The 15060-nt window shown below is 44.2% G+C and overlaps 1 protein-coding gene across 3 annotated transcripts in view; it reads right to left on the bottom strand.

The window, feature by feature from the left end:
• Positions 1-3482: 3482 nt before the first annotated feature.
• Positions 3483-15060, bottom strand: part of PLEKHS1 (pleckstrin homology domain containing S1) — a 28327-nt gene continuing 16749 nt past the window's right edge. For 2 of the 3 annotated variants that reach the window (XM_012102957.5, XM_004020205.6), the window contains exons 9-13: positions 14273-14388; positions 13573-13779; positions 12769-12870; positions 11008-11143; positions 3483-5909 (exon numbers count right to left, since the gene is read on the bottom strand). In XM_012102957.5, coding sequence (XP_011958347.2) covers positions 5736-5909; positions 11008-11143; positions 12769-12870; positions 13573-13779; positions 14273-14388 — 735 coding nt within the window. In that variant the 3' untranslated portion in view covers positions 3483-5735. The remainder of the gene's footprint in view (positions 5910-11007; positions 11144-12768; positions 12871-13572; positions 13780-14272; positions 14389-15060) is intronic. The other variant, XM_060404502.1, reaches the window with a different exon arrangement.

Raw genomic sequence — 15060 nt, 5'->3', positions numbered from 1 at the left:
CTTTGCAAATGACATCAGGTAAACAGGAGATCACAGTTTGGTCATCTTCCTCTTTTATACCATGTCATAAACTCTTTTTTAAAGAATTTTAGATCTTGGGTATTGTTTGTGTCCTCATGAAAGCTCCCAAGATAACACTGAGTAGTCCATAGAAACCTGTTGAGAAAATAGCTTATATTAAAAATGTCTGCAGGTGGGCCTTTAAGTTAATTGGATCTGACCCCACACCAAAAAAAAAAGTTTATAAAAATCATTAAGAATATTTTATTTGAAAATATTATCAGAATAAAGAAAAGGTATAGACCTTGCTTCTTTCTTGCTGTAGAAAAGGTATATAACCCCATATTTAGTGATTCCTTCTGCCAACATATTTTTATAACATAATTTATTTATGTTAAATTTTTGTTTGGCTGGGTCAGGTCTCAGTTGCGGCGTGCAGGCACCAGAGTGTAAGGGCTCAGTAGCTGCAGCCTGTGACTTAGTTGCCCCAGAATGTGGGATCTTAGTTCCCTGACTAGGGATTGAACCTGCATCTTCTGCACTGGAAGCATAGTCTTAACCACTGGACCACCAGGGAAGTCCCTTTATATAAATGCATTAGCATTGGCTGTGCACAGTACACTGTATTTATGTGCTAGAATATGGTCCCGAGCAAGGCAAATATTCGTCGTTCCCCTCTAAGGGGTTTAACATACATTCTAGATCAGGGCTGTCCACTAGAACTTTCTGCAGTGATGGAAATACTCTGTATGTGTTTGTAGCCACTTGCCATGCAGGGCTACTGAATAATTCCAGTATAGCGAGTACAACTGAAAAACCAATTTTTTTATTTTGCTTTAGTTAGTTTAAAATTTTAAAGTCACACGTGGCTAGCAGCTACTGAATTGGGCAGCCTAGCTCCAAGTTCAGTACTGTGACTGCAAAGTTCACTTATACCCTTAGATTTCCAGAACCATCTAGCCAGAGTTGATATTGAGAATGGCTCCCAAGCTCTTTCCAGATCCTTGCTCATTAGACAAATACTTCATCAACAAGCACATGTTTTGCCTATCTGTAAATCCAGCTTCACCAGAGAACCCTGAGTTAATCCAGCTTCTGAATCTGAAAGCCCTCTCCCTTGGACCTGTTTATGATAGTTTAAATTCTCTTTATCTTCCCAATGAAAGTATTTGACACAAGTTTTGAAGAGAAAGGGGAGGGGTGGAGCTATTGCAGTGCTGTAGCTTCTCAGCTGATTAAAGAATTATTATTGCTCCCTTCTTGTCGACTCCATCCCTGCCATCTACCTGCGCACGCGCGCACACACACACACACACGTACACACACACGCACATCTATTGAAGAGCATAGCAGTTCACCCTCTACGTAATGATGAACACCTTTCTGGAATCCATGCTCACGTGTCAGCCGCTTTGTGTCGGAATGGATGCATTTGACCCTGCACTTGACCCTGCACGTTCATTGCATATCTTACCAGCTGCTGTTTAGATTTCACTCTGAATAGTTTGTGTCCTCAGCAGAAAGAACAAAGTGGAAAGAGACGGGCACCCTCTGGGGCTTGTTCTAGAGACATGAGGCAACCATTGGCAAAATGGAGTGGCCAAGAGGTGGCAGCTCCAAATGTCCTGCTGGAAAGTTGAACAAGAGCAGAAAAGATGTTGCCCTGGGAGCTGGAGGCACTGCATGGAGCTGGGGCACTCAGGTAAGTCTCTTTGCATGGCCAGGTCTGGTTTCTTCCCCAGCAAGACTGCACCAAATTTGGGCCTAGATTGTATGATGGCCAGGACTAACTTTATACACACACACACACACACACACACACACACACACACACACACACACAAACATATATAGTTGCACCAGGTCTTAGTTTTGGCATCTGGGATCTAGTTCCCCAACCAGGGATCAAACCTGGGCCCCCTGCATTGGCAGTGCAGAGTCTTAGTCACTGGACCACCAGGAAAGTCTCCAAGGCTAGCTTATAATCCATTCTTGTTATCACCTCTCCTTCAGAAACACGCCCAGAACAGGGCTCTCCCTTGCAGGGACAGTTGGCTCCATCACTCTGCAGCCCTCTACTCCACCTTAACTCTGGTCATCCCCCTGGAATCAGGTGGCATGAACATCAAGGGCAGGTCAGGAAGGGGAAGGTCACAGAGGGCTCTGTGTACCCAGGATGGCTGTGGACGTGGCTGGGGACGCGCAGCGGGAGGAGGGTCTGTCCTCCCCTGTCTGCTCTCATGAATTATATTTCTCGGAGGCACTTGTCCTTTCAGCCTTGGCCTCAGACCTGCCCCCACCCATCCTCAGGCTGTCGTACAGTGCTCTTTGTTGAGTCACAGAAGACTCCAAAAGGTGGGCGCTGGGACAAAAGCCTCAATCAGGAGGCTTTTGGGCCAGTTCAGTCACCAGCTTTCCTTGGAACCACTACCACTGTTAGGAGGAAGAAGAGCCATGTTTGGACCTAGATTAAGTCCTGGGAAAGAATAGCTGGCTTCCCGCACTGGAAAGGAATGAGACTGGATGAGGAGCAGCCTGCAGCCCCATACCACATTCCTCTCCATCCTAAAGCTTCCGCACCTCCCCCGCCTCCCAGTGGCATACAGGGACTCAGTCAGGACAGGCTGCTTCTTCCAGGCCTTGGTTGACACTCCCCAGTGGCAGAGAGCCAAGAGTGGAAACCAGGCTTCTCTGCTCAGGAACAGGTTCTTCTCTGGAGGGGAAAAAAAGGATGGGGGATTATCATCAGCCTCTTCCAGAGCTATCGAAAATGAAGGTCATTTTCCCTTTAATGCCGTCCTTGTGCAGGTTCCGTGTTCTGCAGCCTCTCAGAAGATACACGGGCCTCTCCCCGTGACCCAGGGCAGTGATGCTCCCTCAAAGTGCTCCCCCTGGTCCAACAGCCATCCGGTCAGCAGAGAATGGCAGATTCCAGGACCCCACACCAGAACTAGTGCATCAGAATCTTTGGGTTGGGGGACACCTTGAAATCTGCCCTGAGACTTCCTTTGGGGGAACAAAGCCATTCATGTGGGAGAAAGCCCCTAGAGCAGAATCTTCATGACAAGTACCCCAGCTGGTTCAGCTTCAGGTGGAATGTTTTGGGAGGAGGACCGGGCTGGGAGCAGGCTCTCCTCCCTCATGGTACAGGGAAGAGCGTGGACTGGGAGCCAGGAGTCCTGTGTCCTCCCAGCACTTTTGGGAGTCATATAGACACTTCAGTGTCTAAGTCTTCAGGTGCTTCTTCCCCCCAGTGTGGGGAGGCTGAAGGGCCTGTGAGCTAAGGCTTGTCCATCCATCTCATCATAGTTTAAATGTCTGGGCAAAACAGAAGGAGGACTTCTGGGGTTCAAAAGTGTATTGACCCCTACTGTTGATTCCCAGACAGTTTTATCTTGATGGTTTTTTAATTCCTTCAATAAGATGGCTTGATTTCTACTTATGAAGGTTTAATACATAAATATATTAAAATACATATATTATTTATTTACTACACCTGTATTTATTTTTCATTATAAACATGACATATGCTCATAGTAAACAAAAGAGAGAGCAATTCAAACATTACAGAAATGCCTCCCCCCAAAGGCCAACTGTGATCATACTTCTCAGAGATGATTCTTATTGACAATTAGATGTATGTTCTAAGAAGACCAAAAACAAAAAAAGATTGTCTGAGCAGCAGTGGCAGAGCTGATCTTTGCTAAGTGCTCACTCCCTGTCAGGCAATGCGTCAGGTGCGGTATGCAGACCATCCATTTCAACCTTACAACAACCCCCACGGGGTGAGAATTTCTTTCCCTAATTAGGGTTGGGGAAATTTCATACATACCAACCCCAGTCATTTTTGTAAAAGTGTGATGATGCTCCACTTACTGTACGGCAACCTGCTCCTTTCATTCTTAAGGCATTGTGCACATCTTACCTAATCGTAAATGTGAAACTTGAAACATCCACAGAACGTTCACTTACATGAAGTCATTATAATTAAGCAATTCCCAAAGGATTTCTGTGGTGTTGTAACAAACAATGCTACTGTGAACAACTTTTTAACAGATATCTTTGTGTATTTGTGTGAATATTTCTGTAGGATAAATTTCTAGAAGCGGAAACAGTAGGTCGATATACACATATCAAATCATTATAGAGTACACCGTAAACTAAGGCAATGTTATACGTCCACTACATCTCAGTAAAACTGGGTAAAATGCAGACCCTTAATTCCAATAAATCTTTACAAAAATACAGAAAGAAACAGATCCAACAGGGCATATGAATAAACATTTTAATACTTTTCTGTACAATCTAGATGACAGAAAATAAACTGTATCTGAGTGTCTCATCTATGTGCTGGAAGTGTTAGTCGCTCAGTTGTGTCCGACTCTTTGTGACCTCATGGACAGCAGCCCACCAGGCTCCTCTTCCATGGGATTCTCCAGGCAAGAATACTGGAATGGGTTGCTATTCCCTTCTCCAGGGGATCCTCCCAACCCAGGAATCAAACCTGGGTCTCCCAAATTGCAGCCAGATTCTTTACTGTCTGAGCCACCAGTGCTGTCTATCTATGTGTAGAAAGAAGGTCTTTTCAAATCTAAATCCCAATCCAAAGAGAGGATCAGGACATTTGCCATATCTGCTTTTGGATTGTTGGTTCTGCCACTAAATAGCTATGAAACCAGGAGCCACAAAAAAATACATCAGTAAACGGTCAGAGGCCTTATTTCTTCCTGTGTAAAACGGCAACCCAGTAAGATCTATTTTCCAAAGCCCTCTTTTGCTCTACCATTCCTTGATTTGATTCATCCTTTTTAGTCCTCTGAATTTGTTTTCTTATTTATGAGAAAAAGTACTTCCCACCTTTCAGGATCAGTGGGTTTAATGCATCAATTACTTGCATGCGTGCTAAGTTGCTTCAGTCACATCTGACTCTTTGAGACCCTATACACTGTACCCCACTAGGCTCCTTTGTCCATGGGATTCTCCATGCAGGAATACTGGAGTGGGTTGCCAGGCCCTCCTCTAGGGAATCTTCCTGACCCAGAGACTGAACTCGAGTCTCCTATGTCTCCTGCATTGGCAGGTGGGTTCTTGACCACTAGCACCACCTAGGAAGCCCATCAATTAGTTTAGACCCTTCAAACTTTCAAGTGCTAAGCAGTTCTCTTAGTACTTGTAGAACAAGCAAACTTTGCTGGATAGAACCTTCAAACTGCTTTGACTTCTAAAATTCTTCCTGAGTCTTTAAGAAAACAAGACAATCATGGAATCCAAGAGGCCACTGATGTCTCAACATTCTGGACATGATGAGTAACAGGAGGTGTTTGGGAAGGCCGATATGGTATCACATCTCCCTGGGGAATCTTGGCTTCCCGGAATGAGTATTTCCAACTGTCCATTCCCTAACAAAGAAGAGATTGTGTGGATCATGACCTCACAGAACACACAGCGCATTTTAGATGAGAAACTTACCCAATCTCTGTCTGTGGTGTTTGGGACAAAGTCTGAGATAATAAGGTCTTACATGTTCACTGGGTTCCATAGACATTATTCCATTTGGCCCTCTCAGCATCCCTGATGCTAAAGCCAGAGAGGGGAGGGTCATTTCCATTGTTAAGATGCAGATGGAGAAATTCAGAGAGGTGTGCTGGCTGCCTGGTGTCACACAGTGGTGAGGGCCAGAGTCCAGCACAGAGTCCAAAGCCCGTCCTGGCTTGGTGGAGGTGGGCCCCAGCATGCTACTCTCCAGATCTTTTCTGCTGACCCTTTTTAATGGCTGGAGTCCTTTTCAGTGTTCCCTCCAGTACAGATGTAACCAGTTGAGGAGGTTTAAGGTCTTGTAAGGAGCACGTACAGGCTATTGTGTGAAATTTCTCTGAATTTGGGATACGACCGATGGTGAGTTTTACTTTCTAAAACACAAGAGAGAGGAACATTAAATGGTTAAAGATTATCCTTAGGACTGTTGATTCTCAATTTCAGTCTCTCCTCATTCACACCCTGTGAAGCTGGTTTTGAAGAAAATCTGGGCAGGAAAAAGCCAGGGGGAAGGTGGGTTTTTATTCTCTGGCCTCCACTGGCCTGAGACTTCAGGGCAGATTCCAGGGTACACTGGGGTTTCCTGGGTGGTGCTAGTGGCAAAGAATCTGCCTGCCAATGTAGGAGATGCAAGAGATGTGGGTTCGATCCCTGGGTTGGGAAGATGCCCTGGAGGAGGAAAATGGCAACCCATTATAGTATTGGTGCCTGAAAAATTCTATCCACAAGAGGAGCCTGGGGGCTACAGTCCATGGGGTCGCAAAGGGTCAGACATGACTGAGCAACTGAAGACACACACACAATCAGAATACATTAATCCTGCCCAGAAAGGCCCGTTTGTACCAAGAATTAAAAAGCCTCTTGAAACCAGAGCACTGGACAGGACCAGACTCTGACAAAATTGAGAGGAAACTGAATCTCTCTGTGTTTTCCCTGCAATCTAGCATCTCCTCCCCTTTTACCCTCACATATTCTCTCCCCTCCCTGACCCCAGGCCCTGATCACCCCAAATTCCTATTTCCATCAACTTCATGTCTCAAGGATGGAATACGCATCTGCTTGGTTGAACTATTCTAAGACATTATCAGTCTTTGATCACCCTCTCTAGGCTTCCCTTATGGCCCAGAGGGTAAAGAATCTGCCTGCCAGTGGAGGAGAGCCAGATTAGATCCTTGTTGGGAAAGATCCCCTGGAGAAGGGAATGGCTAGCCACTGCAGTATTTTTGCCTGGAGAATCCCATGGACAGAGGAGCCTGGTGGGCTACAGTCCATGGGGTTCCAAAGAGTTAGACACTACTGAGAGACTAACACACACACACGCGCGCACACGTGCGCACACACACACACACATACTTTTGGTTCCACATTTCCCCTCTTCCAACATTATTTTCCTTCCAGGGACCAGCTATTTGAATTTTAAAAAGGACCGGGTATTCATTTTTAGCATAAAGGAATGGTGGGGTGAGTAAGTTGGGGAATTTTTTGACCTTCCAATAATCATGTCAGTGAACACCCTGTATTTCTCAATAGCACACAGGAGAAAGTGAGGAGGCAGAACAGGCCCAAAACAAACATTGTCTGCCACTCTTTTGCAAGTGAGTGCATAGTGTAGAAGGCAGTCTTGATAAACTGCAGTCAGCGATGCCCAGGTGGAGTTCCTGGATATGCTCCCAGGCAAAAATCCTTTTCTTGGCTTCGGAGCTGATGCCTGGGTCTCTGGATCAGAGTGTTGTTTGGTAACTTTCAGAAGATTATATTAAACATGTGGCCTCAGTGTGGGTTTTTGGCAGAGGAAATATATCACAGTTACTAGATTGTTGGGCTGGACTCCTGAAAGCTCCCTCTTTTTCCACCACACAAACTCCTATCCTAGGCTTCAAAACCCAAGCCAAGCATCCCTTTCTCTGAGACACCTTTCTGGCCTCCCTCAAATAGATTAACTTCATTTTTCCTCTGTGATCCCATGGCCCTCTGCTCATATCTCAAGGCACACACTGTACCTGTAACTAGCACATACTTGTTTTATCCACTAATCTGCAAGCTCTTTAAACTCAAACATCATTTCTGTAGCGCTAGGACCTAGCAGAGAATCCAGCATACAATAGATGTTCAATAAATGGTGAGTGAGCAAATGAATGAAGGAATGAATGAGTCCTTGCTCTAACTATTTATGTATCATAAACAACTTACTCATTCTTACTAAGTTTCCCTATTTAGACAGTAGGGGCAGTACAATTTGTCTAACCAACGATGTTATTGTGTGATACAGATGAGATAAGACATATTTAATCATAAACTCTCAGAGCTGGAAGACATTTGAGAGATCTTCCAATAGAGCAGGTTTTAGAAATTTTAAGCCAAGTCACTATTTCCTCAAGGTAAGGTAACAGGAAATTCAAACATGAAAAAAAATATAATAAATATGTGTCAGGAGCCGCGTTAGGCATAACTGGCAAAATGGAGGCATGGCCTCCAACCCCCTCTCCTTGTCCCACAGGCACGGACCTGGGATGAAGGAGTTAGGCCTTATGATTCTGACTTGTTCTTTCCTTTCTTTGGTTGAGTTGGCTGGAAAGAATGTTAAGGTGCTTATTGTTCTTGAGGGGAGTATGAGAAGGCACAAAGCCTTTTGCAGTTGTGCCCAGAAAATAATCTATAAAGTAACCATTGACATTTGTTCAAAGATTTTTACAAAGAATGTTCCAGGATGAGCAGGCAGGCCGCAGCTTGAGGCCATGCGAAGGATTGTTATCTGAGACCTGTTTGTGAGGGGAATGTTTATGGCAAAAGAAGTTTGCTGAGCTTAGGGTTTAGGAATAATTAAGAATAGCTAGAAGCCTTTTTAGGAGATAGTGATCTTAAGATGCTAGGGGCAAACAGGATTTAGAAAGATAAGAAATAAACTGAGGAATGTAGCATTTGGAAAACTCAGCAGTGGCCACAGGACTGGAAAAGGTCAGTTTTCATTCCAATCCCAAAGAAAGGCAATGCCAAAGAATGCTCAAACTACCGCATAATTGCACTCATCTCACATGCTAGTAAAGTAATGCTCAAAATTCTCCAAGCCAGGCTTCAGCAATATATGAACCATGAACTCCCTGATGTTCAAGCTGGTTTTAGAAAAGGCAGAGGAACCAGAGATCAAATTGCCAATATCCACTGGATCATGGAAAAGCAAGAGAGTTCCAGAAAACATCTATTTCTGCTTTATTGACTATGCCAAAGCCTTTGACTGTGTGGATCGCAATAAACTGGAAAATTCTGAAAGAGATGGGAATACCAGACCACCTGACCTGCCTCTTGAGAAACCTGTACGCAGGTCAGGAAGCAACAGTTAGAACTGGACATGGAACAACAGACTGGTTTCTAATAGGAAAGGAGTACGTCAAGGCTGTATATTGTCACCCTGCTTATTTAACTTATATGCAGAGTACATCATGTAAAACGTTGGACTGGAAGAAACACAAGCTGGAATCAAGATTGCCAGGAGAAATATCAATAACCTCAGATATGCAGATGATACCACCCTTATGGCAGAAAGTGAAGAGGAACTAAAAAGCCTCTTGATGAAAGTGAAAGAGGAAAGCAAAAAAGTTGGCTTAAAGCTCAACATTCAGAAAACGAAGATCATGGCATCTGGTCCCACCACTTCATGGGAAATAGATGGGGAAACAGTGGAAACAGTGTCAGACTTTATTTTGGGGGGCTCCAAAATCACTGCAGATGGTGACTTCAGCCATGAAATTAAAAGACGCTTGCTCCTTAGAAGAAAAGTTATGATCAACCTAGATAGCATATTCAAAAGCAGAGACATTACTTTGCCAACAAAGGTCCGTCTAGTCAAGGCTATGGTTTTTCCTGTGGTCATGTATGGATGTGAGAGTTGGACTGTGAAGAAGGCTGAGTGCTGAAGAATTGATGCTTTTGAACTGTGGTGTTGGAGAAGACTCTTGAGAGTCCCTTGGACTGCAAGGAGATCCAACCAATCCATTCTGAAGGAGATCAGCCCTGGGATTTCTTTGGAAGGAGTGATGCTAAAGCTGAAACTCCAGTACTTTGGCCACCTCATGCGAAGAGTTGACTCATTGGAAAAGACTCTGATGCTGGGAAGGATTGGGGGCAGGAGGAGAAGGGGACGACAGAGGATGAGATGGCTGGATGGCATCACGGACTTGATGGACGTGAGTCTGAGTGAAATCCAGGAGTTGGTAATGGACAGGGAGGCCTGGCGTGCTGCGACTCATGGGGTCACAAAGAGTCAGATACAACCGAGCGACTGAACTGAACTGAACTGAATGTAGCATGAGTTACAATGTAATCACAAGTTAAGTATAGGACACATAAGAGGAAGTAGATAATAGATAGTAAAGCCAATCGCTGAAGCAGGAACTCTGTTTGTAGGGCAACAATGATTTCTGGAGACAATAAATCTGGGTGGGGGAAACTAAAAATGTCAAACCTCTGATCTAATGCTTTTGTCAAACTGTAAAAGAAAACCTGAAACTTGAAATAAACATGTAGTCCCGTACTTTGAGTCAGAGGCTACATCATCCCCCACCGATACCGCTCACCCCTTCAGGCTGATTTCTTGGCTGCTGGAGCTGGACTCTGGCAAATATACCCTGCTCTCTCTAGTTGAGGCCCTGAACACTGTCCCTTTCCTCTCCTCTCCTCCTGTCTTTTTCTCAGGGGTTCAAGAAGTACAGTTTGAAAATCAACCCTCTCTCACTTTAGAGAGAAGAAACTCAAATTCACTTGTCAGAGAAGGAAGTGACTTTCTCAAGGTTATGTGGCTCATCAGAAATAAAATAAGACCAGGAAAGGGATAACAATACTGGGACTTACAAACAGGCAGAAACATGATGAGCCTTTTAAGAACATATGCACATGTGACCCTATGGACTGTAGTCTGCCAGGCTCTTCTGTCCCATGGCATTTTCCAGACAAGAACACTGGAGAGGGTTGTCATTTCCTACTCCAGGGGACCATCCCGATCCAGGGATTGAACCTGTGTTTCCTGCATCTCCTGCATTGGCTGGTGGGTTCTTTACCACTACTGCCACCTGGGAAGCTCAATTAGTATTATCATTATCCCTAATTTCACAGAAGAGAAAATTGAAGCACCATTTGGTTGAAGGAGGTGGGATGTAAAGCCTGTCTGATTTCCCTGCAAGCTCTTTTTTGCCAGGTCATGCTGACTCTGAGGTCTTGAACCCAGCTGTTTCAGTCTCCTAGCCCAGGGCTCCCTCCAAATACTACTTTATACAAAGAATTTTAAAAGGGTCCTAAAATAACATTCTTGTTATTTAGATGTGTAGTATGAAGTGTTATTTACACTTCTGATTCTCTTATTTACATTCAGCGGCTGAGGACTGAGACATCTCATTTGTCTTCAGAGTATTGTTCAGATGTCAACCAAGGCCTTGATCTTGTTCTTTCTTGCCCTGCCCGGAGCCAATCAGCAACACTCACCTCCCTCCGGATGGACCGGCTGAGAAACAAGGAGACCTCCTCCAGGCTCTGGGGCTTCAGGTCATTCACAGCCAAAAGGTGATCTCCATGGAAAAATAAGCACCCCAGACGTGGAGGGGCATCCCACTGAGCCACACTGCAATGAGGGTACAGCATCCAACACAAGTGTGAGATGGTGCCCACTGGGAATGCCAGACACAGATGGGGACACAGATTGGGCTCTTCACTCTAGTCTATTCTACCACTGTTACTAATTTCTTTAGCTGTGTTTCACCATATCTGAAACAATCAAACTCCTTTTTCTATTTGGAATATTTGTTCCTCTATCATTACTCTACCAGCCTGAACCTTCTTCCAAAGTCCTACTCCAAAATATGCTACTTCTACAAAGCCCTCGTCACACTTCCTTTAGCTTAATTAATCTCTCCTGCCTCTGGGTTTCTATTGTATTGTGTGAGCCCCTCACTTATTGTATATTTAAATAAAATGCGATTTTATATTTACTTGTTTATGTAGCTGTCTTTTCCACCAGGCTTTGAGACCCTAGGCATGTGGTACCACCGTTAAAATATTTTTATAATCCTATAAACAGAGGATGCTAAGTATTTATTGAAAGTGGGCACATAATGATTACACAGTGAATGGCCAATGAACACGTAAATGAATTAACAGACGAGCAAGCTCAGACACAGAGAAGTCTATACTGCTAAGTCACTTCAGTCGTGTCCGACTCTGTGCAACCCCATAGACGGCAGCCCACCAGGCTCCCCTGTCCCTGGGATTCTCTAGGCAAGAACACTGGAGTGGGCTGCCATTTCCTTCTCCAATGCATGAAAGTGAAAAGTGAAAGAAGTCGCTCAGTCGTGTCCAACTCTTGGTGACCCCATGGACTGCAGCCTACCAGGCTCCTCCATCGATGGGATTTTCCAGGCAAGAGTACTGGAGTGGGGTGCCATTGCCTTCTCCAAGAGAAGTCTATAGTTCCTGCCAAGTACTGTGTTGAGCCTTGGATTGTGGGAAGTCTGGAAAAATGGCAAGCTATGGTTCCTGCCCTCTAATAATTGTAAGACAGTTGACATGTGATGTTTACGTTAGCAAGCTTTTTTCTCTTATAAAACTCATCTTCCATCAAAATGAGTTACAAAGTCTTAAAAAGAATATAGAGTCAAATAAACAGTGACCATTCTAAGGAAATTCTCTGCCACACAGTCTTCTGTGTCTGAGTTTCCTGACCAGCAGGTGTTTAGCTGATGTCTGGACATCTTCTACCCTGGCATGCCATTTTCTTTTAGATCTTAGATTCTTGTTGACCTCAGTAACTTCATTCATTCATGAAACGATCACTGGTCATTGATTGGCAATGATTTCCTTGGACCATACATATCCCTGCCTATTCAAAACAGCAGAAATTTACTGTTTCCTGGAACGTTGGGTCCTTCTATACCCACCCACCCTCAGCTGACTCTCCTATACAGTAATATTCTCAATCAAAGACCCTTTATGACAATAGCATGGAGGAAGGCATGGCAACCCACTCCAGTGTTCTTGCCTGGAGAATCCCATGGACAGAGGAGCCTGGCAGGCAATAGTCCACAGGTTTGCAGAGTCGGGCATGACTGAAGGGACTCAGCACACACGCACAACAGTGACACAAGTCCCAGTTCTCCAGTCAGCTTTGCCACGTACAGTGCTTCAAGGTATGACTCTTGTTTTCATATCATCCAACCCCATTTACAATCAATAACCCTCAAATCTACCTACCATATCCGTCCTGCAGCTTCTTTGAGAACAAGATAATTTTTGATGTCAGGAAGAGAAAGGAACACGTTCAGTTTCTGCACTTGGCTTTCATCTGGGATATTACTGTAAGATAAGATGTTTGCAAAAATCAGGCAGCTATCACAGACTCTGATCTGTACTTTCTGAGGGGACTTGGCCTCTGACACCTGAGATGGTACTGTCCAGTTAAAGATTATCTAAAACATCTGGAGAAGAACATCATAGATTTAAGTTCCGCATTAATGCCTTCCCTCATCCCTCCTGGAATGGGCTCATGATGGTAGACAATGAAAAAGAAGTAAAAATTGGACTAAATTCATTATATATCACATCAGATGGCACATTTTTCCACTGAAGGAGACACCAAAAAGTTAAAAATGAGAGCAATCTCATCAAATTGTTCTTGGCATCATTTAAAACCTAATTGATCCCCCCTCGTAGCCTATAACCAAACTTGACATGGCTTGCATGCCCATAATTTTAATAGTAAAATCTGGGTGATGTGCTAACCTGATCAGAATGATCCAAAATGCCAGAATCTGAAAAACCAGCTAACAAAAAAAATTTTTTTAAGTATTTGAAAGCACCACCCACAGCCCAAGAACCACTGTATTCCTAGCTCTGGTAACTTACTGTCCTTAGCCACCACTTCAGGGACAAGGCTAAGGTCAGATTCTTGGCCGAGTTGGAGATTTTTAGGAACTGCTTGAAAATGTGAGTTCTGACTACAAAAGAAAGTTTGCCTTGCTCTATGGGCCCATAAAGTTTTAGAAATGAAGACTTTACTTGATTAATATAGACAATTGCACAACAGTTAGTGAGGCCGACTGCTTTGTGTCATTCGTGGTCTGTGCTTCGGAATTGGCAGGTGGAAGATAAAAGTGAGTTCCTGAGGCTTGTTCTTGCTGATGAAGCTCCCCATTCTGGATCTCTTCCAGGGGCTGAAATTCCTCTTTGCCATCAACAGACTCAAGGGACGGCTCTTTGAGAAGACTAGAGCATAAGAAGTTAACACAAAAGCTTTCTCAGCATGTCTGTCTACAAATTTCCACAGTGTGTGAATCAGATTTAAGTAGCTCACAGCCGTGTAAAAATTAAGTGTTTGAAGTATATCCAACCAGCAGAATCCCAACCACAGTCAGAATTAAATCCAATAGAATTTCCTTCTAAAAATGGATATGGAATCAAAATGGCTCTTTAATTGGGACGGTTTGGAGACAGAAGTCAGAGCATGAGAGATGTAAACGCAAGATAGGAAAGAACTGCCCCACAAGACAGAAAATGTCCCAAGGATGTCACTAACCATTTTCTATAGGTAGGGACACCATTCCCACTTTTTCTTATTTTGAGATAAATAATATGCTGAGCTTGGTCCATGGTAGTGCATCTGTGTTATTATATCAACCCTTGAAATGAACTGACAGCAGTTGTTCTTGAACAGTACATTAGCTAAGAGCAAATTTTAGAGTATGGTAGTTTTACTTACCAGGATTTCATTGACAAGTAATGACACTCAGCTGCCTTGGAGACCTTGTCTGGACTACGAGGTCCAGTGGGGTGTGTGAGTTCACCAGAATCACTGGGAGCAATAATATTATCCAACTATAGAAAAGAGGCAGAGATGTAAGGACGCAAGTCTACCAATAAGTCCCTTCTTGCCCCTCCTTGATGGCTCTGGTCCCTGAAACCGTAAGTACGTCTACCATTCAATGGACAGCGGTGCTTGCTCTGGGAGAACGAACCAACATTGTTTCTGCAGACTCAGAGTTTGTTTTCTTCTCTTGGGTTCCCCACACTCCTGATACAAGTACACTACTGGACTAAATTGCTATTTATTTTTTCGTTTCATCACTAGGCAGTTAATGACAGGAACTCTTTTTCTCCCAACCAGTGCTATTATAGAATAATATCCCCTGGGTCAAAGGCTCTGACACAATGCAGGGCTGGCCTCTCTCTGTAGAGAGCAGGCTACTATGCTCACAGGCAGGCAAATTGCTCCAAGGGGCTGTGAAGGTCTAGAAAATACTGCCCTCTGGGGCCTTCCCACCAAGGTGGTCAGAACTGAGTCATTTGGGGCAATGGTTTTCTCAAAATTCCCTAAGGGCTTCCGATGGCCTACCTAAAAATATCATCAACCATTATTGGAACACTTCATTCCAGACAAGCCAGTCTTCCCACTATGCCCCTTACAGTGTTTTTCTAGCGCCCATTTCATGCTGTTTTCTTTGACTGGAGTGCCCCTCTTTCCCCTCTGTCCGTGTGCGTGCTAAGTCG

The sequence above is a fragment of the Ovis aries genome, chromosome 22, assembly GCF_016772045.2.
Source record: "Ovis aries strain OAR_USU_Benz2616 breed Rambouillet chromosome 22, ARS-UI_Ramb_v3.0, whole genome shotgun sequence".
NCBI classification, from domain to species: domain Eukaryota; kingdom Metazoa; phylum Chordata; class Mammalia; order Artiodactyla; family Bovidae; genus Ovis; species Ovis aries.
The sequence above is the reverse complement of the archived record's forward strand: the minus strand, read 5'-3'. Positions and strand labels throughout refer to the sequence as shown.